At 40.1% G+C, this 25,522-nt stretch overlaps 2 protein-coding genes across 3 annotated transcripts in view; one reads left to right on the top strand and one right to left on the bottom strand.

Moving 5' to 3' along the window:
• Positions 1 to 25,522, top strand: part of MED12L (mediator complex subunit 12 like) — a 342,999-nt gene that overhangs the window by 119,922 nt on the left and 197,555 nt on the right. The window lies entirely within an intron of this gene.
• The window catches only part of P2RY14 (purinergic receptor P2Y14), a 61,458-nt gene continuing 41,128 nt past the window's right edge, over positions 5,193 to 25,522 (bottom strand). For both annotated transcript variants that reach the window (XM_025376282.1, XM_025376281.1), the window contains exons 2-3: positions 12,237 to 12,344; positions 5,193 to 6,844 (exon numbers count right to left, since the gene is read on the bottom strand). In XM_025376282.1, coding sequence (XP_025232067.1) covers positions 5,804 to 6,820 — 1,017 coding nt within the window. In that variant the 5' untranslated portion in view covers positions 6,821 to 6,844; positions 12,237 to 12,344 and the 3' untranslated portion in view covers positions 5,193 to 5,803. The remainder of the gene's footprint in view (positions 6,845 to 12,236; positions 12,345 to 25,522) is intronic.

Genomic DNA, 25,522 nt, shown 5'->3' with positions numbered 1-25,522 from the left:
TGGTCATGTAGAAAGGTGAATTTGGTTTATTGGCTTACAGAGTTTCTATTTGATATAACTTAGATTTTTATTTTATTGTTTTTCATTTAGGTTTTAAATGTTTCTCAGAGCTTTATCTGTCATTAACCAAAACATTCTAAATGTACTTTGTAAACACTTAAGGAGCTCTTATTTTGAATGGTATTGATGTTGGTTTTCTTACTTAAAATAAGAGAATTTTTCTTATTTTTCACCTACTTTCATACTATTAGATAAGAACTACACTTGGCCATGACAATTTTTTTTTTTTATAGTTGCATGTTTTTCTTAACAAGAAAGTGAATTTGATGTAGAGTTGAAATTGGCTTTTATAAGGATTACGTCCTCATGCAGGCAATATGATAGCACAGAGAACTGGTATTCCTTTAGAAAGATAATGGTTGAAAGTACAACATAACAGCTTGGAAAAACCTGCAAGTTAAATATAGAGACTCTTTTAGCTTAGAAAATAGAACATTGAGGCCGGGCGCTCACGCCTGTCATCTCAGCACTTTGGGAGACCGAGGTGGATGGATCACCGAAGGTCAGGAGTTTGAGACCAACCTGACAAACATGGTGAAACCCCATCTTTACTAAAAACACAAAAATTAGCCAGGCATGGTGGCGAGTACATGTAATCTCAGCTACTCGAGAGGCTGAGGCAGGAGAATCGAACCCTGGAGGTGGAGGTTGCAGTGAGCTGAGATCACGCCACTGCAGTCCAGCTTGGGGAACAAGAGCGAGACTCTATCTCAAGAAAAGAAAATAGAAAATCAAGAATTTAAGTAATGTAATATTGTACGATATGATGAGGCTATGTTTTCTTGGTGTTCATTTATGTCAGGAAATGGAATGATAGGAAAGTAAGCCCTTTGTCACACACTTTTGGGGCAGGTTTAGCTGGCCATCAAATGATGGGGGATTTGGGAGAGAAGGGAGAAGTAGGGCAGGTGTGGGTTTCCCTTGCCATGCTGATACCATGAGAGTTAAGGCTGGTGACACCTGGAGGCTGATAAAGAACAAATTTACTCCCTGGTCTTAAGTCCTGTGTTGCAGGTCCCCAAAAACACATGATACAATGTTTAGGAAGTGAAGTGAATTGGCTAGTGGCTATGACTGCGACCATGAGAGAAGCAATAGAATCATACAATTAACACCTTCAAAAAGTAACAAGTAGTCTTATAAACTTTATCAGTGAGAATACCTGTCATATATTTTGCTGTTTATTGAGGTGGACCTATTTTTATAACACCCCTTTCATGCTTACACCCAACTTATATTGAAGCAGGGGAAGATAGGAATGCAGTAATATCTCTTATTTCCTAAAAATCTTGAGACCGCTTTGGGAAGCACTTTTTTGTTTCTTTTTTGTAGCTGATTTACATGTAACATTTATCACATACATTTACTGCAGAGAAATTAATACGACATTTAATCATTTTGTACAAGCAGTACTATAAAGTGGTTAAAACATTTTGAAAAGTGACCTGTGGGAAAGGAAAACGACATTTTGCTAAAGTGGTTCTTTTGACGGGGATGTCTTGTCATGAAACGGTAATCCACATGCCATTAGAGTCTTGTGGAAGATAGTGACCAAAAAGAAGTAATGGCTTTTACCGTTGAAGACCACACAGTACCAAATACACAAACCCTCACAGTGCTGCTTACCCAAAAGAAATCCCATGTCATTCTGGGGAGTGATCTGTTATGTTTGTAATTTGTGTAATATTATCTCTTGATGTTACAGATATTTGTTGTATTTATTGATACTTTTTCTCCAGAGTTAAAAGATATAGATGGCAACGATAGGGTTAAGGATAGAACACAGAACTAATGACACATACATGACTAACATCGTCAAGCAGAAGCACAGCTTTGTGTGAGGGTGTTTTCTAGAATTTCTGAACTCTTTAGATTACTCTGTTAGATAAAACCAGTGTATCACGAGTTTCTCATTTGTAGTTGCCAAAAGAAAGAAAGAAAGAGAAAAGAAACCAATTAAAATTGGGCTTATTGGCTGTGGGTATGGTTTTACATGAAGACTGATGCAGGCACTCAGCTTTGTAACCAGGACTGAGTTTGTAGCATGTCTTCAGTGTGCCTTCCATGGTGTCAGTTTCAACTCATAGGGTGCTCTAGGCTCTCTTCTTATGGTAGCCAGATGAAAGAAGTGCTTCTAGACTTTATATCTTTGTGGCACACCCTTCAGATAATTTTTTCAGAAACCTAGAACTTGCTCTCATTAGGTCAAATTGGATCATGTTCCATCCCAACTTGTGGCCAGTGGAATCAGACATGTTGATTGCCTAGAGTCAGTTATGGCTGGCCCCTTGTGTAGGGGATGGGGTCAGCTGCATATGATAGCTGCATGGTTGAGAACAGGACAAAATGACTTTCCCAAAGGAAAAATTTTGCTTCTGTTTCTGGGAAAAGAAGACGTAGGCTGAAGATGACCAGCGAATGAGCACTAGTCATGACAACATTTTGTAAAAGACCGTTGCAGGGTTCACCCACCTCTGGGTAGATGTCAATGTGTAATCTTTTTATATGATTATGATCTTTCTATGATCTGTTTCTTGATTACTCTTATCTCAAATATTCCTTTTATAAAAAAACCTTGAAACATTTTGTATAGGTAGTTGTCGAATCACTTATGCATCAAAATGAAATTAAGGATTCCTGTTAAAGGGAAATTTTTAGTCGTCATGAGTGACTTTTGAATACCTTTCTGTGAGATTTCTGCATTCCACATGTTACAGAGTAGCCAGTGGCATATTCTGTCTGCAGGTGTATTTTCTTTTCATTGGTGCCCCAGCAATGTAAAAACTTTGTGACTTTTCATATCTTGAAAAATGAGGAGATAATTGACTAGAGCTGAGAGCCCTTTGACCTCTCTTGGTGAGGCAAAGGCTCTCAGCACACCATCATCATTAGCTTCCCCTGTTTCCTTACAGCCGTGTTTACAGTGCCTTCTGCAGGCACCTGAGTTGTAAGCCTCGGTGGGCACCCTGAACACTGGCATGCCTGCACTGTAGCTTTATCTACAAAAGGACCCTGCAAGTGTTCACTGTTGCCCACCTACACTAGTGCTAGTGATCTCAGGGAAGTTGCTGGGTTAATTTATTATTGCTGGTGCTCTGCCACTTGGTTTTTAGTTGTTACTCTGGACCTGAAAGTTCTAATAGGCAGTAACTATTACTCAACTGTTGCTTCACCATATCCTTAACTGCATTGCATGTTGTTTCCTGAAAAATATTACTTTTGCATTGCTATTCTGCTTTAGCACGTGCTTACAAAGGCATCTTCTCTTTTTCACTTTCACTTTTTACCATGGCCCAGTAGGGAGCATTTAAAACCCTGGTATTTACTCATTTGTCCTGGCCAATGTAAGTTGTAAAGAATAAACACAGCCTCTTTTTTTTTTTTTTTTTTAACAGATGTAGTCAGATAAACAATTATAGCAAGCTTAGTTTACCAAGCACATTTGTGATAGCATGGCAATTTTCGTTTTTTATTTTTTGAGAGAGTCTGATTGACCCAGAATTGGGAACTGTTAGGACGGTGGAAAGTAGATACTGAGGGGAAAAAAAAAACCTGTCCAGCTTTTCCTCAATTTAGGGTATTTTTTTCTGAGTTTTGCCTAAAATATTGATGAGGTTATAGGGCATATGAAGTACTTTTGTTTCTTTTTTTGACATATGGTCTTGCTCTGTTGCCCAGGCTGGAGTACAGCAGCACAATCATGGCTCACTTCAACCTCTGCCTCTTGGGCCCAGGTGATCACCACCTCAGTCTCCCCAGTAACTGGGGCTATAGGCGTACACCACCAAGCCTGGCTAATTTTATTTTTTTGTAGAGACAAGAGTTTTGCCATGTTGCCCAGCCTGGTCTTGAACTCCTGGACTTAAGTGATCTGCCCACCTTTGCCTCCCAAAGTGTTGGGAGTACAGGTGTGAGCCACCATGCCCTATCCGGAGTACTTATTCTGAAAAGTAAGTGGCAGATAGAATTTTTGAATTCTCTATGTAACTGCCTCCCTTGTATTAGCATAATACATATGCATAATTTATATGCATAATTGAGCATATGAAGAAACTACGTATGTCCTGACTATGAGGAAATCTGGTAATATTTCCTCATGTTGATTATTAAAAAAATAGACAGTATTAAATTTATTAGTATATAGACAGTAAAGCATGAAATAGATACAAACATTACTTACAAAAATGTTTTGAAAGAACATTTGAAACATGGATGAGTGTCTTCTAGCCAGTTAATAGCAGAGAAAGAATTTAGTTTTGGTAGCTCTCATAAGCCAGTAACCATATGCCATGTCTCCAGATGTAAAATCCATCTGTTTTCCAGAAAAATGTGATGTGTGAATTTTCTTTTTATGTGTTATTTTGCACGCATTAATGTAAATTTTAGATAAAAAAAATCAAGTTTATTTGCTTTCTAAGAAAATGACCTCCTTTCCCATTTGCCAACAGAATAACATATGTTCTAGGGTGTGGGTGTGTCTTTTTCCCAGTCATCTTATTTTTCCCATACTATTGAACAGGGGAAGTTGCTAATAACATATGCCAATATTTAGTTTCTCTCAGTAAAGCCTACTTAAAAATATTCTAGGTTGGGCGTGGTAGCTCACTCCTGTAATCGCAGCACTTTGGGAGGTCCAGGCGGGTGGATCACGAGGTCAGGAGGTTAAGACCATCCTGGCTAACGTGGTGAAACCCCATCTCTACTAAAAATACAAAAAAAACTATCTGGGCATGGTGGCACGCACCTGTACTCCCAGCTACTCAGGAGTCTAAGGCAGGAGAATCGCTTGAACCCAGGAGATGGAGGTTGCAGTGAGCCGAGATTGCGCCACTGCACTCCAGCCTGGGTGACAGAGTGAGACTCCGTCTCAAAAAAAAAAAAAAAAAAAAAAAAAAATTTTAATGCCAGAACCCCAGGCTTATTAAATGGCATAAGTCTTTGTAGAAAACATATTTAGCATGTATCTAGTGTCCTCAAAGTGCTCTCAGAAAAAAAAATTTTCNAAAAAAAAAAAAAAAAAAAAAAAAAAAAAAATTTTAATGCCAGAACCCCAGGCTTATTAAATGGCATAAGTCTTTGTAGAAAACATATTTAGCATGTATCTAGTGTCCTCAAAGTGCTCTCAGAAAAAAAAATTTTCTTGCTAAGTATACAATTAATATTCCTTTTCCTTTGCAGTGCCATGAAGTAAATCAATGAGGGGTTTCTTAGGTGATTTTCTGGGTGTGTGCTTATCCTGCTTCTTCAAATCAGGAAAAAAAGTTGACTTTTTATTGCAAATAGCCCTCTAGCCCTTCATCAAACTGTGCCTGCTTTCAAGTTAGTCTTTAAGCACAGTGTTGAAAAGAATTACATACTAGATTCTGGTGTTTAGAGAAAGAAGATGCCTGAGTGAGTTGTCTTTGCTTATGTCCTGTTTTATTTACTATATAAATTTCTACATTAACTGACCAGACTAGTGGTTATAAACTTAAACTTATTTTAATATAATAGAATTGAATAATTGTGTGTATTAATTTTTTATTAATAGAGAATAGAAAGGTCAGTATTAGAGAAATTACAGATGGATGTGTTCTCTTTGATGTTACAAAAAAGCATGGAAACTTACATTTGAATTTTATTGAACTAAATTGGATGGCAGTGCTAGAGATAATACTTATGATGAGGGCACATATTTATTTATCTTATGTAATTGAAGATGACAACATGCACATGTGGTCTTTATTTGGAAGAGGGTAGGAACTCACAAAGTATCTATGCTTTCAAGTGTTGTATTTCCTCTTTTGGTTCTGGAAATATCTAGGTCATTCTGAGCTTTTAATGGGATGTGCAATTTCTTACATAAGATTTCCCTAAATGGCTGGCATAGAAAGAAATAAATAATAGGGTCCAGGCATACATTTGCAGCAGATAGTAGCAGAGTGAATTCTTTCATATACCGCAAGATTTCTTTTGACTGGCAGCTGTAATGAGCTTCGGTCTGACTCTTTGTGTAGGGGATTCTGGCAATATGGTAAGGTACAAAACAGACAAAAAACACGAACACGATGCTGAATATGTTGCGGCTAGATTTCTTTTTGACTGAAGTGGAATTCCGACTTGACTTAAGGTGGGACTTAAAGATCTTCTTTGTGATAGCAGTATAGAAGACGATTAACAAAAGAAACACAATCCAGAAGATGCCCACGAAGATGTAGTTTGATGCTGTGTGCCACTTCCGTCCCAGTTCACTTTTCAGTTCTATACATTTTATATTTGTAACCTCCCTAACACTCTGGTTGGTCAGAATAATATTTGGAACAGCAAGGAGGAGCATGAGCATCCATACTATCACTGACAGGAGTTTGCTGTAACTCACTGACTGGATGAAAGAAGTCCAAAGAGGCTTTACAATTTTATAATATCTGTCAAAGCTGATGAGCCCAAAGAACACAATGCTGACGTACATGTTGACGTAGAAGAGCACGGCAGAGACCCTGCACACAAACACATTCAGCTGCCAGGGGCCAAGGCCTGAGTCATTAAGGATCTTGAAAGGAAAAGTCAGGCTCATCACAAAGTCAGCAATAACAATGTTCTTGAGATAGATGATGAAACTCTTGGAGCTGGGCACGTAAAAGAATATCCATCCTGACACTCCATTGAGTAGGATTCCCGCAATGAAGACCGCACAGTACAGCACGGGAATGATCTGCTGAGTGATCAGGAGGTTCTTAGAGCAGGATTCATCTGGAGGCTGTGTGGAGGTTGAATTGATCATCTTGTAACTTCTGAAGGCAGAGGCCTGAAAAGAGGTGTGAACTAGTCACTCACAGGGCACTTATGGTCTCCAAGACATTTGCTGAGTAGTAAGGCAAAGGGCAATGAATATAGTCAAACCTACCAAATTTTTGAAGCCACCTTTTTACTCTGTGTAAGTTAGACACTCATCCGTCCCTCCCTCCCTCTCTCTGTTCTTCCTTTTCTTTCTTTTGGTCTTCCTTTTCTCCTTTCCCTCCCTCTTTTCCCCTTTACCCAGTCCCCGCTCCCTCTTTTCTTCCTTCTCCCCTCTCCCCCTCCCTTCCCCCCTCCCTTCCCCCCTCCCTTCCCCCCTCCCTTTCCCCAGTCACCACCACCACCTTTCCTGGCTGGGTCCTGAAACCACCACACCAGCCTTCTTTGGACAGTCCCGAAAATAATGCACAGANCCCCTCTTTCCCCCTTCCCTTTCCCCTTTACCCAGTCCCCGCTCCCTCTTTTCTTCCCCCCCCCCTTCCCCCCTCCCTTCCCCCCTCCCTTCCCCCCTCCCTTTCCCCCTCCCTTTCCCCCCTCCCTTTCCCCCTCCCTTCCCCCCTCTTCTTCCTTTTTTTTGGGCACTGAAAAGGGAAGAATGGAGTAGCCAGGTGGCAGTAAAGAGAAACTGGAGCAGCAGGGCAGTTTGAGAACTTCTAGGTAATAATGGAGACAGCATGTCCCTAAAATAATAATGGTTCCCTATTAAACTCCAGAGTTCTAGGAAATACTCACTTAGGTATAATCTTAAAAGGTAATAACTGTAAAAGCAGAATTAATGTTTTATTTTATTCAGAATCCCATGTGTAATGTATTTTTTTAAAACCTATGTTGGAAATGCGATTGTTTTTTCCTAAAAGAGAAATTTTTATGGATTCATAAAAATCATTTATAAATGTTTACATATTAAGAGCTATTCAGACAGACCTTACTTTTAGAAAAGTATATTCTACATATATGTTGGACATGAGACAGTGTCTAACAAGCATATACATTCAAATGTTAACTGGTATTTTTGGTATGGGATTATGGGTACCTTTTCAATATTGAGCTTTTTTGTTTTTTTTTCCCATTGAAAAACTGATTTGCATTATTTTTACAAATTAGAATACAAATACAAATGATAAAAAGTGCTTTAAACATTCTGAGAAATGCTTCCCAAAGTACATTCTACATCTGTACTGTTCAGTATGGTAGCCACTAGCCATGTGTGGGTATTGAGCACTTGAAATATGGCCTGTCCAGATTGAGATGTTCTGTAAGTATAAAATGCACTCTAGACTTTGCAGACTTGGAATGAAAAAATGTAAAGTATCTCAATATTTTTAATATTGATCCCATGTTGAAGTAATATTTACAAATTCTCTATTAAATAAAGTATATTATTAATCTTAAATTTCACTTAATTTTACTTTTTAAGACTCTGGCTGCTAGAAAATTTTAAATTACATATGTGGTTCACATTATGGTTTTATTGCACAGTGCTGTGCTAGGTGTTATCCAGAACTCCTATTGTTTAGGAATCCTGTATATTCTTCACTGATGTCGGAAGTGTTGATTTAGGGCAGAGGGAAGACTAGAATTAAATTCAAAAGGTTATTTGATGTATCGGAAACAAACGTTTACTGCCCATCTTACATGTGAGCAATGCCAATTATCCTGCTTAAAACCCTTTAGTCGTCTGTCCTTGCCCTCAGGAGAATGTCCGAAGTCTGTAATGTTGAAGTCCTTTCTTGTTCTGCCTCCAGCTTCTTCCACCCCCAGCACTGAGTTCTTGCTGTCCTGGGCCCTTCTGCTTCTTTTTAGGTTGGATGATTTCTGTCTGTCTGGACCTTTGCACAGACTTTCATTTGTGTGGAAAACTGTTTCCATACCTTCCTGACTGGCTAACTTCTCTTTATCCTCAAGTCCTCTGCTTAGCTGTCACTTTCCTTAGGAATCCTCAACTTTCTGAGCCTGGTTTGGGGTGGATTGAGTGTGTGCTTATCATCCTGTGTCTTTCTCCTCTCAACACTCCTCTCCAGCTGTTTGTCTCTTCCACTACTACAGGCTCCTTCAGAGGAGAATGATCATGCCATTTTTTTACTCTTGTATTCTTTGCATAATATTTAGGACATTAGTTAAAATATTTGTGAAATAAATGAATATGCACTCTGGAAATACAAAGCATGAATCCCTTGCTCTTAAGATTTATTCAGGGATCAAGGGAAAGAAAGATTGTGGGAACAGTGGGTACCTTGATGTCAGAGAATGCATCTTTTTCATCTGTATTTGTGGTGCCAGCACAGTGCATATCACAGTGAAGGACAAGTTAGGTCAATAAATTTAAGCATGACAAAGAGATATTTTGAAACATGGAATATGAGATAGTCATGTTCCACATAAAAAAAGTACATCCATATAAACCTGTGTGCTGCTTCCTACACAAGAATATCTGGTTTCTATGTATCTTCCTTTCCTGTGTGCTTTCCTTTTGCTTTATGACAAAAATAGAAATACTGATAGACACTTGATTTTGCCAGTCTATGGACTCCCTGTAGAAGGAATGAGTACCCCAAATCACTTCCTCCACAAAACCTTTCACTAGCACTATTCCTCCTCTTCCGTGTAGCCTTGTGTGCTTGGCTCTGGGCATAGTTGGTTTGTACTCATTTGCTTCTTTGTAGGTCTTCTATCACCTTTCTCCTTATGAGCCTGTTTCATATTTTAAAAGATAAGGGAGGGGGAGCACATTTTCCATTTTTAACTGTCTACTGTGACTAAGAGTCTGTGTCTGGTAACTGATTTGTTTGGTAACTGTCTCTTGACAGTTAGATGCATTTTGGTTTAAATGCCAGTCTTGCAGAGCTTGAGAGAATGCGTGCTGCTATATTCCCACGTCTAATTTGGTTTCCCAGTCCTAGGCACACAACCCCCAGATCCTCAGCGCCTGGCCATTGTGGTGTCCTACTCATGGTAGGTACTAAGTACTTGTGGGATTCACTTGAGTTTAAAATATAAAAAAACTGTAGATGTTATTTTGGAAAACAGAAATATTAACTATGTAATATATAATTATATGGTGAAATATTGAAATATTTCCCAGAAATAATTTAATGAGAGCCAAATTCCTTTCCTTTGGGAAATATTATAGAAGCCACTATTTGTAGAAATAGTGAATCCCATAGAATGAGAGACATAATTCCTTTTCTTATAGAAACCCTTATAAAATTATTTTCTCAGAGTCTTTCGTATTTTTGAGCTGCAGTATTTCTGCATGTGGCCTAATGCTGCAGGTCCAGAACTCTGCTCTCAGATTCCTCAGGTTGCTGGGAATCTGCATACATATGCCCTGATGGGCCCTTTCCACAAACACTGCTATTTTGGCAGTTTTGATGCAACTGCAGATGAGACTCCAGTTTAGAATGGGAGGTTTTAGACATGCTGGTTGGGTGCCTCTGCTACCCTGTGCCACTGTCCGGTTTGATACAGCAGAGGCTCATGCCAGGACAGATTTCTTCATCTTAAAGGAACACTCTAAAGGAATAAGCTAAAGAGAAATTCCTCTTGGTAGTAATTTTTGAACTCTTAAATATTGATTTTTTTTTTTTTTTTTTTTTTTTTTTAAAAGCAGTGGGGTTAATGATGAGGGCATTCTGTCTTACAGGTTCAAGTGTCTCAGAGCTTGAGACACTTGAACCTTTTGGCAGCCTTTTCTGTAGGGCAGATCAGAGCAGTAATGGACTGAGAGATGTGAGGAAAAGAAACTCTCTTAAGGCAAGTAAGACCAAATTATATATTGAGACCAAAAGGCAGGCATATGTGTTGAATGAAAAATAGGACAAAATCATTAAAAAAGACATGTATCATTTGGACCTCGTGATATCTGCTCAGTCTCTTCTCCTTATCTTTAGTGTAGACTGAGATGATTTAATGTCCTGATACAGGGACCTACAGAAACTTCAGATCTTTCACAAATGAAGGAAATCGTTTTATCCTCATGTTGATTTTATACAAAAATGTAAAAATAAATAAGAACCAAAAGAATCAGAAAAGAAGCTCTTAGTGTGCTCAGCAACCCTCCCTTCCCTGCCCACTTCTCAGTTGATTCACTGTTTCTTACCAGCTCATGCTAGTCCATTAAAGATGAGAGATAGGCAACAGAAAAAATATTAAAAGGTGAACAAGACTTCTGGATGATGATTAACTGGATTACTGGATAAGCAGGCATTCTGGTGAGCCAGTTTGTGTAGGTGTCTGTTTGTGGAGCCCTGCTCATTGATGGTTACTTCTGATATTATCACTGAATTTCTGTAGTGAAAGTTGTCGTTATGTTAACTTTGAGGCTTTAGGAATGTAAACAATGCTCCTAAATTCTAGAGATCACATTTAAGAAAGATTTGTATATATAGCTAAACTTTTTAAAAAGGGATACTGTGGCTGGGCATGGCTCATGCCTGTAATCCCAGCACTTTGGGAGGCCAACGTAGGTGGATCACCTGAGGTTAGGAGTTCAAGACCAGCCTGGCCAACATGGTGAAACCCCACCTCTACTAAAAATACAAAAATTAGCAAGGTGTGGTGGCATGCACCTGTAATCCCAGCTACTTGGGAGGCTGAGGTAAGAGAATTGCTTGAACCTGGGAGGCAGAGGTTGCGGTGAGCTGAGCTCCCACCATTGTACTCCAGCCTGGGCTTCAGAGCAGGGCTCCGTCTCAAAAAAAAAAAAAAAAAAAAAAAAGAAAAAAATGGAGGTTACTGTGTAATAGTGTAAGTCTTGAAATTTTCTCAGGTGAAACTTGACCTTGTTTCACAAATCCAGATACATGAGAATGAAGTGGTCTGAAATGTTTTAGCCTACGTTGTCTGCTATCACTTTGGAGTCTTTGGTAACATAATTAAAGAACATGGCAGAATGAGATTTATGAGACCCAAAGACAGTTATTAAAATGTAGTGGGAGCATTTTGTAGATTGCTTTCCTTCAACAATTTTTTTTTTTTTTTTTGCAAAGTTAGGATGTCAATGCCAAAGATTCAGTCTGATTTAGATAGTGAGTGCACTTGTCCCTTAGTGCAGTGTAATAGCTTAGGATTGTGCGGCATGAAGTGTTTTCAAGTTGCCACATATTACCTATAACCTCAGGGTTCTCTCTTTGGGCAGAATTTAATTGATACAAGGCTATGCAAAGCAATGCTCATTCCAGAAATACGTTTATCTTAATAAAAGCAGGCTTAGTCAGCTGTGAGTTCGTTACTCATCTGTGTAATTATATACCGTGACCTATTTTCCTCTTGTATTAGACCACCTTCCACCATCCTAATTGTGAGCTGTGATTCCTTCTCTGAAGAAAAGAATCATTCCTTTATAGCATGTTGATGAAATTAACAAAGCTCTTGATAATACTTGAGGAATTAAAAAAAATTACCTTTTAAGATTTTTTTTGCATAATATGAGGTCTCTTTTCAGTGAAGTTGTTTTGCCCAGTGAGTGTTTATCGTCTCGAAGTGGCCAAAGTGTTTTTTCATTAAAGATCCTGCATTACAGGAAACAAAAAAAACCAGTGAGCACCAGACTTTTTATTGGGGAAATATATCTGTACTTACTTCTTAAATTCATGTAATTGTGAAATATTCCAATTTGTGCATTTGTTGTTTCACTGTACTTGCTATTTGTTGTCAATATGATTATTGATTTATATGATTTATGATAATATGATTATTGATTTGGTTGCAGCCTCTCGTGGGAAACTTAAACTCTTTGAGAGCTTGGGCATGAAGTGGTTTTGGTTATTGGTTTATATTACCCCCGCCTTGGATAAGGATGATCAAATCAGTTTATCAAATGACTGAATAGAACAATTCATTTCAGCCAGGAAATCATAGGTCTAATTGCAGGTGGATTTTTTTTTACTGTTTTGTTTTTAAAAAACCTTTGACTTATTGACCTTTTGGGCCAGATAATTATTTATTTTTGGGAGCTGTCCTCCACATTGTAAGATGTTTAGCAGCATTTCTGACTTCTGCCTACTAGATGCCAGTAACCCCCTATACAAGTTGCGGTAATCAAAAATATTTATAGACTTTGCCAAATGTCCTCTGAGGGACAAAATTGCCCTCATTTGATTACCACCAGTCTAATGAGATTAACGTGTGGACTTTGCAGAGATAACACCTGAAAGCCATGTGGTCTGATAGGAAGAGGGTAGGTTTAGCAAAATGGTGGTTGGATTTGGTTCTGCCTTAGTCTAGGTTTTCATATTTCTAAATTCTTTAAACCAGTGAGTGCTCCCTAAACTTTAATGTGCATACACATTACCTGGGATCTTGCTAAAATGAGGACTGAGATTCCATTATGTCTAGAGTTTGGCATGTGATATGGTTTGGCTCTGTGTCCCCACCCAAATCTCATCTTGTAGCTCCCATAATACCCACGTGTTGTGGGAGGGACCTGGTGGGAAATGATTGAATTATGGGGGTGGGTCTTTCTGTGCTGTTCTGGTGATAGTGAATGGGTCTCATGAGATATGGTGGTTTTAAAAACGGGAATTGCCCCGCACAAGCTCTCTTCTCTTGTCTGTTGCCATGTGAGACATGCCTTTCACCTTCCACCATGATTGTGAGGCCTCCCACCATGCGGAACTGTAAGTCCAGTAAACTCTTCCCTTTGTAAACTGTCCTGTTTCTGGTACACCCTTATCAGCAGTGTGAAAATAGACTAATACAGTAAATTGGTACCAGTAGAGTGGGATGTTGCTGAAAAGATACCTGAAAATGTGGAAGCGACTTTGGCACTGGGCAACAGGCAGAGATTGAAACAGTTTGGAGGGCTCAGAAGAAGACAGGAAAATGTGGGAAAGTTTGGAACTTCCTAGAGACTTGTTGAATGGCTTTGCCCAAAATTCTGATAGTGATATAGATAATAAAGTCCAGGGTGAGGTGGTCTCAGATGGAAATGAAGAACTTGTTGGGAACTGGAGCAAAAGTGACTCTTACTATGTTTTAGCAAAGAGGCTGGTGGCGTGTTTTGCCCTCAGCCTAAAGATTTGTGGAACTTTGAACTTGAGGAAGATGATTTAGGGTATCTAGCTGAAGAAATTTCTAAGCAACAAAGCATTCAAGAGGTGATTTGGGTGCTGTTAAAAGCATTCAGTTTTATAAGGGAAGCAGAGTGTAAAAGTTCAGAAAAGTTGTAGCCTGACAATGCAGTAGAAAGAAAATCCCATTTTCTGAGGAGAAATTCAAGCCAGCTGCAGAAATTTGCATAAGCAGCGAGGAGCTGAATGTTAATCCTCAAGAAAATGGGGAAAATGTATACAGGGCATGTCAGAGGTCTTCACAGCAAGCCCATCCCATCACAGGCCTGGAGGACTAGAAGGAAAAAGTGGTTTTGTGGGCCCCAGCCCAGGGTGTCTGTGCTATGTGCAGCCTGGGGAATTGGTGCCCTGCATCCCAGCCACTCTAGTGTGGCTGAAAGGGGCCAATGTAGAGCTCAGGCCATGGCTTCAGAGTATGCAAGCGTCAAGCCTTGGCAGCTTCTACGTGGTGTTGAGCCTGCGAGTGCACAGAAGTCAAGAATAGGGGTTTGGGAACCTCTGCCTAGATTTCAGAAGATGTGTGGAAATGCCTGGATGTCCAGGCAAAAGTTTACTGCAGGGGCAGGGCTCTCATGGAGAACCTGTGCTAGGGCAGTGTGGAAGGGAAATGTGGGGTTGGAGCCCCCACACAGAGTCCCTACTGGGGCACAGTCTAATGGAGCTGTGAGAGGAGTGCCACAATCCTCCAGACTCCAGAATGTTAGATCCCCTGACAGCTTGCACTGTTGGCCTGGAAAAGCTGCAGACTCAACGCCAGCCTGTGAAACAGCCAGGAGGGAGGCTGTACCCTGCAAAGCCACAGGAGTGGAGCTGCTCAAGACCATGGGAACCCATCTCTTGCATTGCGTGTCCTAGGTGTGAGACATGGAATCAAAGGAGATCATTTTGGAACTTCAAGATTTGACTGCCCTGCTGGATTTTGGACTTGGATGGGGCCTGTAGCCCCTTTGTTTTGGCCAGTTCCTCCCATTTGGAATGGCTGTTTTTACCCAATGCCTGTACCGCATTTTATCTAGGAAGTGACGAATTTGCTTTAGATTTTACAGGCTTATAGGTGGAAGGGACTTGCCTTGTCTGGGATGAGACTCTGGACTGTGGACTTTTGAGTTAATGCGGAAATGAATTGAGACTTTGGGAGACTGTTGGAAGACATGATTGGTTTTGAAATGTGAAGATACGAGATTTGGGAGGGACCAGGGATGGAATTACGTGGTTTGGCTCTGTGTCCCCACCCAAATCTCATCTTGTAGGTCCTATAATTTCCACGTGTTGTGGGAGGGACCTGGTGGTAGATGATTGAATTATGGGAGTAGGTCTTTCTGTGCTGTTCTTGTGATAGCAGATGGGTCTCATGCGATCTGATGGTTTTAAAAGCAGGAGTTGCCCTGCACAAGCTCTCTTCTCTTGTCTCCCACCATGTGAGATGTGCCTTTCACCTTCTACCATGTTTGTGATGCCTCCTCAGCCATGCGAAACTGTAAGTCCAGTAAACCTCTTTCTTTTGTAAATTGCCCATTCTCAAGTATATCTTTATCAGTAGTGTGAAAATGGACTAATAAAGCATGATATGCTGCTGGTCCATGTACCACTCTTTGAATTAGCATCATTTTTTTCCCCCCCCAGATCCTGTGCCCAGGAGACATTTAATAAATGGTGATGAGGGTGAAATATTTTTGTTATAGTTGGGACTTTAGACAAGAAAAATTGTATTCCAAGTAGGCCTGAAATCTAGGATCTTTGCCCAAGTTTATTCATTATATTTCATCATAGTCTTTGCATCTTTATGGTCTCATGGAAATGTAAATTGGTATTTTATACCTATTTGAGAGGTGGTGGTTGTGATCATCTTATATTTACTTAGAATGTTCCTAAAGGGTCATGAGATTCTCTTTGGAAAGAAAGAGGTTAAGTTCTGCATGGAGTAATAATCTCAGTGGCCTAGGGCAGTACGGAACATGTGCTGGTTGTAAATGATATATTCTAACTTCACAACATTGAGGCTTTTATTAAAAAGTCCAAAAAAAAAAAAAAAACCAAAAAAAAAAACCAGATGTCAGTGAGATTGCAGAAAAAAGAGAACACTCATATACTCTTGGTGGGACTGTAAATTAGTTCAGTCCCTGTTGAAAGCAGTGTAGAGATTTCTCAAAGAACTAAACATAAAATTACCATTTCACCCAGCAATCTCATTACTAGGTACATACCCAAAGAAAAACAAATTGTTTTACCAAAAAGACACCTTTACTCACATGTTTGTTGTAGTACTATTCACAATAGCAAAGGCATAGAATCAACGTAGGTGCCTATCAATGGTGAATTGGATAAAGAAAATACATATACACCATGGAATACTATGCAGCTATACAAAAGAAACCATGTCCTTTGCAGCAACGTGGATGTAGCTAGAGGCCATTATCCTAAGTGAATTAACACAGAAACAGAAAACCAAATACCACATATTTTCACTTACAAGTGGGAACTAAACGTTGGATACACATGGACACAAAGGTGGGAACAGTAGACACTGGCGACTCCGAAGAGCAGGGAGTAGGAAGCGGGGAAATGGTGGAAAAACTTACTCTTGGATTCTGTGTTCACTATTTGGGTGATGGGTTCACTAGAAGCCCAAAAGCTCAGCGTCACACAGTATACCCAAGTAACAAACTAGCACATGTAACTGCTGAATCTAAAAGAAAAAAAGAAAAGAACATTGCCTACTTCTGGGGAAGGAAATAGGAGCAAGTCCAGCCTCCTTACACCCAACCAAATACCACGTGTTTTAACCTACAAGTGGAAGCTTGTAAGTGGTAGGGTGTTTGGACTTTGCTGTATCTGTGATATTTTATTTCTTAAAATCTGAATCAAATATGCGTAATATTACTGCCTATTAACACTGGTGACTGGTACATTGGTGTTACCAACATTAGTGTCTGCATTTCTGTTTTTGTATATTTAAATTATTTCATAATTGGGGATAGAAATATCTATGGAGAATGGATTGCCTTCAAATAATGCTTTTATCGGTACCCACTTATGACATGCATTTTTCTTCCTTTTTATTTTTCAGTTCTTATAAAGGTACAACTTTTATATATTTTTTTCCTTCCTTTCAGTCCAGACGTCAAAAGCTTTAATACATGGTGCTCTGGACCTTTTTCTATGAGATAAATATCTGTTTTCTAGCTGATTCTGTATAAAAATAGAAAATAGTGTAGATGTGTGTAATCATACATTTTTAAACTTACTGAAGCCATTTTCTTGCTGCTTTAATCTCTCGTGCCCTAATGTTTAACACTTTTTTTTTTCTTTTTTTGGTATCAGTGTGATCTCCTATGTGGTTTTCATAGTATTTATGTGTTGTGTATTTATAGTCGTGTTATTACATTTTATGTTACTAAAATAACGTACAAATAACTGTTCTCATCTGTGTTCCGCATTCCTGTGGCACTCTTGTCCCTACCCTCTCTAGGCTCAATCAGGGAGAATCTCACTTTCTCCTTCACCCAGAGGAAGGAACTCTCCCACCCCCTATCTTTTTTCATCACTCAGAGCATTGAATGTTTGACACTCACCACATTTCTCGGAAGCTGTCAGGGCCCTAATTTCTAAGTCTGTTGTTTTTTTCTCAGTTATCCTATTTCCTGACCTCTTTGCAGCATTTGATATCACTGATTTCTCCTTGTTGAAATCTGCTGTTTATAAAGTACATGTAACCTTTGGCACCTGTTTGTCCCTGGTATTTCTTCCTTTGCCAAGGCCTTTTGTTCATTTGCTCACTAAAGCCATCAGGACATGCTTGCCATGCCCTATGGAAACACATCAGGGGACTCTCAGGAAGATTCCAGTGTAGGGGGAGGCTTGACAGAGGGACACTTCAAGGTGTGACGTGGGGCCATCATTGAAGGAGAAAGCAGCGGAATAGAGTGAGCACATACCTAGTTTCAGAAATGGTGGCGTCAAGGCAGCCTTCCTGGAGCATGTGATAATGAAGATTGACAAATGAGTTGGCTTTAGCTAGGCAAAGAAGAAGAGGGAAGGAGTTTTGGGGTGAGAGAGCTATAGGAACAGGCATCAAGACTGACATGAGATGCTGTCACAGTGGGGGAAAATGGATGGCCTAAGCTCTTGGGTGACATCATGGAACTTTGCCAATGAGTAAACCTTTACCACTATTTTACAAATGAGGAGACTGATGCTTAAAATGGTTAAGTGATTCATCAAAGGGCACGTAACACATAGCCAGATAGTATTCAAACTAATGTCTGCTTGACTCCAAGCCAGGGCTCCCCTGCTCCTGAGAGAATGTGGGGGCAGCATGTTTTATATGAATGTGATCCTTTACACAGGCCCTTCAATGTTTTGCTGGAGTCCCATCTTGAGGAGTCAGCCAGTATTTTTTTTTTTTTTTTCAGGAAAGGAATGTGCATATATGTGTGTGTTTGAGAGTATGTGTGTTATTTTTGTTTTTGATCTGAGTTTTAAGGTTTTGCATGATGTGAATGCCTTCAGTTTCTTAAGTTATCTTTCAGATACTGCAGCATAGAGAACCTCCTTTTTATTTGCCAGTTTCTAAAAGTGTTTAAAATGAGTTTCTGATTTTTTGACTCAGTTTTCTATCTCTTGCGCTGATATCCAAAGAGAGATATAGAGTTAGACTATCGTGAATGGTGATTACAACAGGTAACATTAAGCTATAAATGGTGGAAACTCTTCTGCAGGGAGAAACCCAGATCTGCTGCATATGGTTTGGATGCCACATGCAGATCCCCTGGGGCACCTGGCACAAGGAGAGCTCTGCTTGCTGCTGTTTCTCACCTTCAGCCAGTTTTCTCTGGCAATTGATGTGAGCTCAAGATCAGGTCACTTAATCCTCACTCCCACTGCTATGACTCATCGACTTTACCTTCAGTTAGAATCCAGGTCAGTGACCAACATGTGTTAATGTAACTTAAAATTGGCTGAATGGTGTGGCCACATACTGTCAGTGAGGAACTGTGCTAAGTTTTCACATTAGAAATATCTGAATATTCTTCTTAGGCTGAATTACAGATACCCAAGAACTTCCTCTTCCACCAAAGCATAAACTCTACCCTCTCTTGATTCCCTCTTGATCTTCCTATTCACAGTGTTTACAACTCATGAAGATAAAAGAAATCTGAGTTTCTGCTACGAACAGATCCAGCTGTTGATTATGTGAGAGAATGGGGAGGGGGGGGCGGATTAGGATGGATTATAAACTGATACTGTCCAAACGTAGTCTTGACTTTGTATTCTAACTACTTCCCTCAAAACACTTTTAGCATAGCTTGTGGCAGAGTACAAGTCTAGCATATTTGGCATGTCTAAGAACTCCAGCCTGTCTTCACTTTGTGATTATGCAAATGGATCCCAGGAGCTGCCAGTGGAGGATGAGGTGTGGCATAGGCACCTCATGACCTCTGATGGATACACAGACATCCAGTCTTCCTGAATGCCAAACTGGGGGCCAGGAAAATGGCCACCCACTGTTAGCCTTTACTCTAGGGACTGCATCTTGGTAGTCAGGATGGACTTGTAATTTTTTGCCTATAATGATTGGAATGGTCCAGGGTTTTTCAGCCTTGGCACTGTTGACTTTTTTTTTGGGTTTCGTTTCCTCGTGGGTGGGCTGTCTTGTGCATCGTTGGATGTTTAGCCGCATGCCTGGGCTGTATCCACTAGGTGGCAGTAGAACCCCATGATTTGTGCAACCAGCCATCTGTCCCCAGACATTTCTAAATTTCCTTGAGAGCCACTGGAATGGCTCCTTAATGGTAGCTATATTTCAGATTATTTTGACACAGGACGAGAATTTAGCTTTCTTGTTGGGATTAGACCTTAACTGTAATTGAATAACTCATCAGCAATAAGTAATCTATATGCTAAGTTCTAGGAATGTGAAGTGGGCTTTATTGACTGCTCTATTGCAATAGTGGACAGAGGACAGACAGTGCAACATAATGATTACATGCATGCTTGTGGGATGCAATAGGCCTTGGCTACATGTATGGCTTTGTTTCTTAAAAACTAGGATATTGTGATAATTACTAACTGCCTTTGTGTATCAGTTTTTACATGTCTAGAATGAGGGGGAAGTAGTAGCTACCTCAGTTACCTCTAGGGTTCCTGTTCCTATAAGAATCAAATACATGGTGTGAGGCAGGGTCTGACTCAGTGGGAACATTGTGCATACAGGGAGTGACTCAGCTGATAACAGAATAAACAAATGCCTTTGGGACCCAGTCTCCTAGTCCTTCTCCCAGGTCAGGCTCCTGACAGTTTCCACTGCTTCTTTCAGTTTAAGTTGACACTCTTCTACACTGAAATGTGGGGCTGCAGGAGGCACAATAGACCCTTTGCAGAGTGCTCTGAGCTTCCTCCCGTATGTGGCCCAGCAGTGCTTGCACAAGGGACAAATTGGGAGAGGTTTTGCTTCTGATGACCCCTCTGTTCTAGTCAGAGGAAGTGGCACTCAGCAACAGAGCATATGTATGAAGTCCAGAGTGTTTCAGTTCTAATTTACCAGTCCATACACAATGCTAATCTTTCATGAGAGTGGCACAAAGCTCTGCATAACTCCTGACTTCAGGGTTTTGGGAACCAATTCCTTTTTATCCTGGAACTAGGTTGAGCTGCCTGATTTACTGAATTTTTTCCAGCCTGTTCTTCTGCAACATTGTTTTGGAATATGTGGTGCTATTCCCTGGGGCCAGGCAAGGAAATGAATCCATGACCTCTTTTCGCCTCACTGAGATGGTGTTTGCATTTCTCAGGCAAGCAGTACTCAGACCTGCAGATCCTGGGGCTGTGAGACCATTAGTGGTTATCCTTTGCTGTGAAGATGGAGATAGAGTTCCATGTGTGAGAAAACAACATCTTTAACTGCTTAGCTGAATATCAACCACTTGTATGTTTGTTCAAGATACAGGCTTGTATAGCTGAAGGAAAAGAATATAAATATCCAGAATTTTAAGTGGGAGTGGAAATACTGTACAGAAGTGATTCCCATATACTCTCTAACGCAAAGTGTTGTGTGTTTCCTCCCTGTTTTGTGTATTAATCCCTGTTAGAGGGTTCTTTGATTTTAATCAAACCTACTGTGGTAATAACTTATAAATTCAGCAATTTTTTTTTTTTTTTTTTTTTTTTTTTTTGAGACGGAGTCTTGCTCTGTTGCTCAGGCTGGAGTGCAGTTTTGCGATCTCTGCTCACTGCAACTTCACTTCCCGGGTTCAAGCCATTCTCCCGCCTCTGCCTCCTGAATAGCTGGGACTACAGGCGCCCGCCACCACACCCGGCTAATTTTTGTTTTTGTATTTTTAGTGGTGACAGGGTTTCACCGTGTTAGCCAGGATGGTCTCGATCTCCTGACCTTGTGATCCGCCAGCCTCGGCCTCCCAAAGTGCTGAGATTACAGGTGTAAGCCACCACACCTGGCCAGGATCTGTTCTTGAATATGCATGTCTATTTTAGAACATTCCCTTTGTGATATTTCACCTTTCCAATGGATTTCAATAGGGGTAAGTCAAGTACAGTGTAAGAAAATAGTCTTATGTCTTGCCCTGCCCCAGGGGTGCTGTTAGATATCATTTCATTATTGCCTCAGATATAATATCTGTATGTAAAAAAATTCTGATAACAAACACTCCTTTCTATTTATACTATACTGTACACTTTGATGCTCATTGACATCCTTGGACTGTGTGAAACGTACCAGGACTAGTTTTTACTCCATGCTTTTTTTATTTTTATTTTTTTTAAATGCAGCTTTACATCCACTTCCTTCTAATCTTTCTTTGAACTCTCTCTCTGTGTTATCACTTTTCTCTTTTGTATTTTCAGCATCTCTTTCTGTCTAGGGGCTACTTCTCTTCAAACTTTAAACCTGCTCAAAGTCCTTAATAAAACAAAGTTAAAAAAATCTGTATGTAGGCCGGGCGCGGTGGCTCAAGCCTGTAATCCCAGCACTTTGGGAGGCTGAGATGGGCGGATCACGAGGTCAGGAGATCGAGACCATCCTGGCTAACACGGTGAAACCCCGTCTCTACTAAAAAATACAAAAAAAAACCTAGCCGGGTGAGGTGGCGGGCGCCTGTAGTCCCAGCTACTCAGGAGGCTGAGGCAGGAGAATGGCTTAAACCCGGGAGGCGGAGCTTGCAGTGAGCTGAGATCCGGCCACTGCACTCCAGCCTGGGCGACAGAGCAAGACTCCGTCTCAAAAAAAAAAAAAAAAAAAAAATGTGTATGTCCAGAAATCATGACACCCCAATAGCTGTAAACTTGCTCAAGCCATTTTTAAATAACAAAAATAAAACCCCCCTGCCAGTGCAGAAGTAGCGACTTCCCAGTGTCAGTGAGCTCATCTTGTTTCGAATTCTCACTAGCCACTGAAAGGAACCAGGGCTCCTTAAGAGACATTACTGTTTTCAGATCAGGTACAGGAAAAGTATAAGGTGAGTTGTGACATCTTTTGGTCAGAAAGCAAGGAAGTGCTCAGACCAATGAGGAAATGCTAAAAAAGGACACCGAAACCTACTTGAGGGCACTCCTAGATCTGAGACAGTTTGGGCATTAATGAGAATGATAACAACAGGTGAAAATACATTGAAAACCAAAACAAATTCAGGAGTTTATGGTGCTATTAAAAGTACAGATTACAAAAAGGTAGGATGCAAATGAGAAAGCTCTTGTTTTCAGAAGAATGCTGACTAGTAAAGGTAGAAGAAGGGTAGAATTTAGGACATCACCATTTTGCAACCTTAGTGTGATAACTGATTCAGGCAATAATCTTCAATTGTGGCCAGAAGCCACTGGGTGAATGAGTGTGGGAGAATAGTATCTTCCAGTCTGAAACATACTCCTTCATCATTTAGAGTAATAAAAAGTATAATTCTGAAGCAGAGCGATCTGGTGGTCACTGAATGATCCAACTTACCAAAAATGAGATAATCTGACATTGTGTGCCTCCTGATATGATGTAATTAGATGTATACAACATACTTTTGTAATAAACTGTATCAAAAATCTTCAATGAGCAATCAGACAAATTTAGAATATGAAACATTTGATAAAGCAACCAGCCTAGACTCTTTGAAAAAAAATCAATGCCACAAGAAACAAACACCATGGGCTGGAAGGGGACAGTTGTAGATTAAAAGAGGCCAAAGAGAAGTAACACCATGAATGAGTGGTGATTGTTGACTGGGGTGCATAGCCATACAAATTGTTTTGAGACAGTTGTATAAATCTGAATACAGATTCTCGATTAGGTGATATTACTGAATAATAATCTTTCCAGAAATGTTGATGGTGTGGTTAAGTGCGAGAATATTTAGAGATACATATTGAAGTATTTAGAAGGGAAGGATCATGATTACCTGCAACTTATTTTCAAAGTGCTCCAGTACAAGAAAACAAAGTGTTACGTTTGTATGTGTATATAAACTTGTGTATTCATGGACTTTTTTGCTGATATATGCATGCCTATATGCATATATACATGTATACACACACACACATTTGTGTATTTATTGGTTTTGAGGGAAGGGTCCTGTGCTCAGTGCCTGACAGGTAACAAATGCCTAATAACAGTCTCCTGTGTGTCTCCGCTATTTTTCTTACCTTTCCTTCTTACTTTCCTGTGGGGTCTCCTCTGCCCATCCTTAAAATTGATGTTTCTTGTTCTGTTCTTGGCCATTTTCTTTTCTCTTTCTATATACTCTTCTATGCCAAAGTAGTCTTTATTTAAAATATTGTTTGTAGCTCTTTGAGCAATCACAGCTTTGCTTTTCACAATGGTTGAACTCATTTACACTCCCACCCATGTGTAGAAGTGTTCTCTTTTCTCTGCAACCTTGCCAGCATCTGTTATTTTTTTGACTTTTTGATCATAGCCATTCTGATTGGTGTGAAAACAGAATTACCATTTGACCCAGCAATTCCGTTGCTGGGTATAAACCCAGAGGAAGACAAATCATCCTACCATTAAGACGCGTGCACATGAATGTTCATTTCAGCACTATCTCACAATAGCAAAGACATGGAATCAACCTAAATGCCCATCAGTGACAGATTGGATAAAGAAAATGTGGCACATAATATGTCATGGAATGCTATGCAGCCATAAAAAAGAATGAGATCATGTCTTTTGTGGGAATATGGATGGAGCTGGACACCATTATCCTTAGCAAACTAACAAAGGTACAGAAAACCAAATACCACTTGTTCTCACTTATAAGTGGGACCTAAATCATGAGAACTCATGGACACAAAGGGAACAGTAGACACTGAGGCCTACTTGAGGGTGGAGGGTGTGAGGAGGGAGAGGAGCAGAAAAGGTAACTATTGGATACTAGACTTAGTACCTGGTAAAAAAATCTACAACAAATCCCTGTGGGATGAATTTACCTATATAACCTACACATGTACCCTTGAAATTAAAAGTTAAAAAAAATTTTTTTAAATATTTTTTAAAACAGTCATCTATAAAACAAAATTTTCTTTTCACCTTTCAGATATTCTTCTAACACCTATTACCAGACAGTGTATGTGCTATTGGTGACAAAGCAATGAGAAATACCAAGATTGTCCCTGCCCTCTTGGAGCTCAGAGCCTAGTGTTCTGGCATCTGGGCAGCCCCATTTCTTTCCCCTCCTCCTCTGAACATCTCTGGTTTCTGCAGATCTGGGTCATTTGCAGCTCTGAATGTTGACAAGCCTGGCTGCCTCACCTCCGCAGGGTTGCGTCTTATGCCCTCTGAGTTTAGTCATGCCTCACCTTGAACTACACTGCCTTGTCGTCTCTTATTCTCATCACATTCTGTAACAATAGCTACCATCCATTTTGAATTTTGTGTTTTACCAGACGCACAGAGTGTTAAATGCTTTTAAAAATAGTCTTTCTTTTCAATGGAATGTTTGATACTTTGAAAATACTATATGTAGTATAAGTTAAAGCACAACAAAAAGAACATAGCACTGGGCAGGGCGTGGTGGCTCACGCCTGTAATCCCAGCACTTTGAGAGGCCGAGGCTGGCAGATCACCTGAGGTCAGGAGTTCGAGATCACCCTGACCAATATGGAGAAAACCCGTCTCTACTAAAAATACAAAATTAGCCAGGCATGGTGGCGGGTGCCTGTAATCCCAGCTACTCAGGAGGCTGAGGCAGGAGAATCGTTTGAATCCAGGAGGCGGAGGTTGCGGTGCGCTGAGATCGCACCATTGCACTCCAGCCTAGGCAACAAGAGCGAAACTCCGTCTCAAAAAAAACAAAACAAAAACAAAAGTGACAAAAACACAGCACCAACTTGAGAGCGAGCGTCCCACAGGCACTCTTGGATCATTCCTGTTTCTCCTCTGCCATCTGCCTTTCTCCGCCTTGAGGTAACTCTGTCCTGAATTGTGTGCTTTTTTATTTCCTCCCTTTTAAAACTAATGGTTTTAATCCATATGCACATACATTCCTTTGTAAAAATTGTTCACGCTATATGTAATCTTTTAGGACTTTAAAAACATAATGCTGAGTAGAGAAATTTAAAAAGTCTCACTTTGGAAAAGGAATTGGAAATATTTGGTGAGGATGAACATTCACTCACTCTGT

The sequence above is a fragment of the Theropithecus gelada genome, chromosome 2 (assembly GCF_003255815.1).
Source record: "Theropithecus gelada isolate Dixy chromosome 2, Tgel_1.0, whole genome shotgun sequence".
Lineage (NCBI taxonomy): Eukaryota > Metazoa > Chordata > Mammalia > Primates > Cercopithecidae > Theropithecus > Theropithecus gelada.
The sequence above is the reverse complement of the archived record's forward strand: the minus strand, read 5'-3'. Positions and strand labels throughout refer to the sequence as shown.